General features: G+C 41.5%; 1 protein-coding gene across 1 annotated transcript; it reads left to right on the forward strand.

The window, feature by feature from the left end:
* Nucleotides 1-1,019: 1,019 nt before the first annotated feature.
* Nucleotides 1,020-2,177, forward strand: MTERFD3 (MTERF domain containing 3). Its single transcript, XM_006897537.1, has one exon. The coding sequence runs from the start codon at nucleotides 1,020-1,022 to the stop codon at nucleotides 2,175-2,177; it is 1,158 nt and encodes a 385-aa protein (XP_006897599.1).
* Nucleotides 2,178-3,024: the final 847 nt, after the last annotated feature.

Consider the following 3,024-nt stretch of genomic DNA (forward strand, 5'->3'; position numbering starts at 1 on the left):
TACAGAATGATCATCTATTTGGATTCGTCAGAGCTGTCCTAAAAGTGAAGTGTCAGTGCTCCGCTTACACAACCAGGCATTATTCAAGGAAATGGCTCTATTTGACTTTCTTTCAAAACGCATGTTGCTGTGGCTTCACGGGAACAGCTTACCCTCTAGCACTCAGGCGCTAGTTCCCTGGCCCTGTAAAACTTCTTTTCACTCTGGATCTTCCAAAAGGATTTTCCTAAAATTCTAACAGAAACATTTGTTTACTCATTTTAAATGAAACCATTTTAACTGACTTGTTTTGGATACTAGGTGTCAGCTAGGTTGAGCCTAACAAAAATACTTTCTCCAAAACACAAGAAATGCTGTGTTCTCCTTCTTTGATAAACATGTACTTCAATTAAACATCCACCTGAAAATGTAAAACATTTCCCCAAACATCGACAAGTGTATTAGTAATAGGTCTTCTAAGAGGGATTGAAGCAAGGGATAGAAAAGGAATCTGTCAGGATAACATTTGAGATCTGAGAGACTTTGGCCTTTTGTTGCAAAGCTTAAATAGACAATATAGAAAATTATAAGAGTGTGGCCTAGTGGTGAGGGTGTTGCACTGCCAACCCAGGGGCAGACAGTTCAAATCCACTAGCAGTTCCTGGGGAGAAAGATAATCTTCTGTGCAGTTTATTGCCTCTGAAAACCCACTGGGGGGCGGTGGGGTGGAGGGGGAACCGACCTGCTGAAGGGTCAGCTCTGAGGTGGTTCCAACTCTGTGGCAGATAACACAGGTTGAAGACTGGCAGTTACAATTCAGTACATTGTGAAGAAGATAACATTTGGTAATCCATCTAAGCAGTTGTCCTCTTTGGCCATTTAAGTCCAGTTTACCTGCGTCTTTACTATTTACATCTCAGATGTGTTTCTGCATCCTCCAACTCAACAGCTCCTGTATAAAAGCCTCCATTTTCTTTGTTCCAGGTTTGGTGCACACATTCTGAATCCCTGGGTGGCAGGAATAGCCCTGGACGCCAGGCATGCTTTGGACGTTACTCCCGAGAGCCCAGGCTTGTAGACTCTGCGCCATAAAAAAGATACTCCCAGCTCCAGAATACAGACCTGGTTTCATGTGCATCCTCTACACAACTGATACACAGTCAAAGAAGGAAAACAAAAGGACAGTGGACAAGCTCTCTAAGTTATCAGTTGACCTGAGAAAAATCCGCAGGCTGAAAGGATGGGTACTTTGGGAGGATAACACCTACATTGAAGAAATTGTAAATATTTTACGAGAAATAGGTGCTGAGGAGGGTGCGATAGCCCAAATTTTGGAACATTTCCCAGAAGCTATTGTCTGCAGTCCAGCTGCTGTTAATGCCCAGAGAGAAGTGTGGCGACTAGTCTGCAGAAATGAAGGTGAGTTACTTAAATTAATTGAACAGTTCCCAGAGTCCTTCTTTACTGTTAAAGACCAAGAGAACCAGAAACGCAATGTTGAGTTCTTTCAAGAGTTGGGACTCAGAAATATTGTCATCAGCAGATTTTTAACCACTGCACCTAGTATTTTTCACAATCCTGTGGAAACTAATAAGCAGATGATAAAGATTCTTCAAGAGAGTTACCAAAATTTAGGTGGCTCTGAAGCCAACATGAAAGTTTGGCTACTGAAATTATTAAGCCAAAACCCATTTATTTTGTTGAATTCTTCTGCATCCGTAAAGGAAACGGTGGAATGTCTCCAGAAGCAAAGTTTTACAAACTCTGAAATTCTCCAACTTCTGTCCAGACTTAAGGGATTCCTTTTTCAGCTTAGTCCAAGAAGTATCGAGAACAGTATTTCCTTCTCTAAAAATGCTTTTAAATGCACAGATGATGACCTAAAACAGTTAGTTTTGAAGTGCCCTGCCCTTTTATATTACTCTGTTCCAGTTTTGGAAGAAAGGATCCAGGGATTATTGAAAGAAGGGATTTCCATACCTCAGATAAGAGAGGTGCCAATGGTTCTTGAGTTAACCCCACAGATAGTGCAGTACAGGATAAGAAAACTCAAGTCTTTAGGCTACAGGATAAAGGATGGACATCTAGCAGATCTTAATGGAACCAAAAAAGAGTTTGAGGCCAACTTTGGCAAAATCCAAGCCAAAAATAGAAGGCCGTTGTTTAACCCTGTGGCACCATTAAATGTTGAAGAATAATTTATATCACTCCTTTCCAACAGTGTACAGTAAAGCATCAACAAAGACTTCCACCTCTCAGGCAGGCAGTAAACAAGGAGTGGTCTAACCATATGAAGTTGCACTGCAATCCTAAGGGCACATGGTTCAAATCCTCTAGCTGCTCTTGGGGAGGATGGGCAGTCTCTTCCTGTGATGTCCTGCCTCTGAAAACCCACTGTAGGATCAGCTCCAACTAAACGGCACACTACAGCTTACTTATTTTAAATAAAGTTGGTAACCCTGACTTTGAACTATTGTTTTAATGCACATCCTATTGAGTGGCATATCATTCTGGTGTTTATATATTAATTTGTAAGAAACTGGCATGTGTACTTCTTCAGGCGCACATTTTTACTTACACGGAGGCTCTCATCTCGTAGGCAAATCCGGTTGTCTTCCTCACCACTCACCCTGAACCAGCACCACTATGTCTGAATTATATCCGTGTCACGGGAAACATTTGCAGAATCATTTTTTAAGCAAAACCTGATTTTATCTGCTAGTTGGAGTAAATGTCTGACTTTGAGAAGCAAGTATAAAAAATATAGTCTACAGGGGAAGTCAGGTTAATTAGAGCCCACTTGTGACCATTATACTTTAAAAAAAAAAAAATGCTTTTATCTCCACTATAGATAAGGAAACAGAGGCTAAGGTCGTGCAGGGCTGCCAAGTGGCAGAGCCCAGGTTTACCAAGTCTGGCTCCTCTCCAAGCCTTGCTGGAGAGAAAGAATTGTTTGCGTTGCCCATAGGAGTGATGCTCAGTCTACCTGACACTCCTACCAAAAAGAATAAGTCCTAGTAACACACTCTTGGGGATTTTATGAGA

This window comes from Elephantulus edwardii, unplaced genomic scaffold, assembly GCF_000299155.1.
Source record: "Elephantulus edwardii isolate Elephantulus edwardi_28Jun2011 unplaced genomic scaffold, EleEdw1.0 scaffold00211, whole genome shotgun sequence".
NCBI lineage: Eukaryota > Metazoa > Chordata > Mammalia > Macroscelidea > Macroscelididae > Elephantulus > Elephantulus edwardii.

Coding starts and splice junctions, on each gene's coding strand:
- MTERFD3 (XM_006897537.1), top strand. CDS start 1,020: ATGCTTTGGACGTTACTCCCGAGAGCCCAGGCTTGTAGACTCTGCGCC.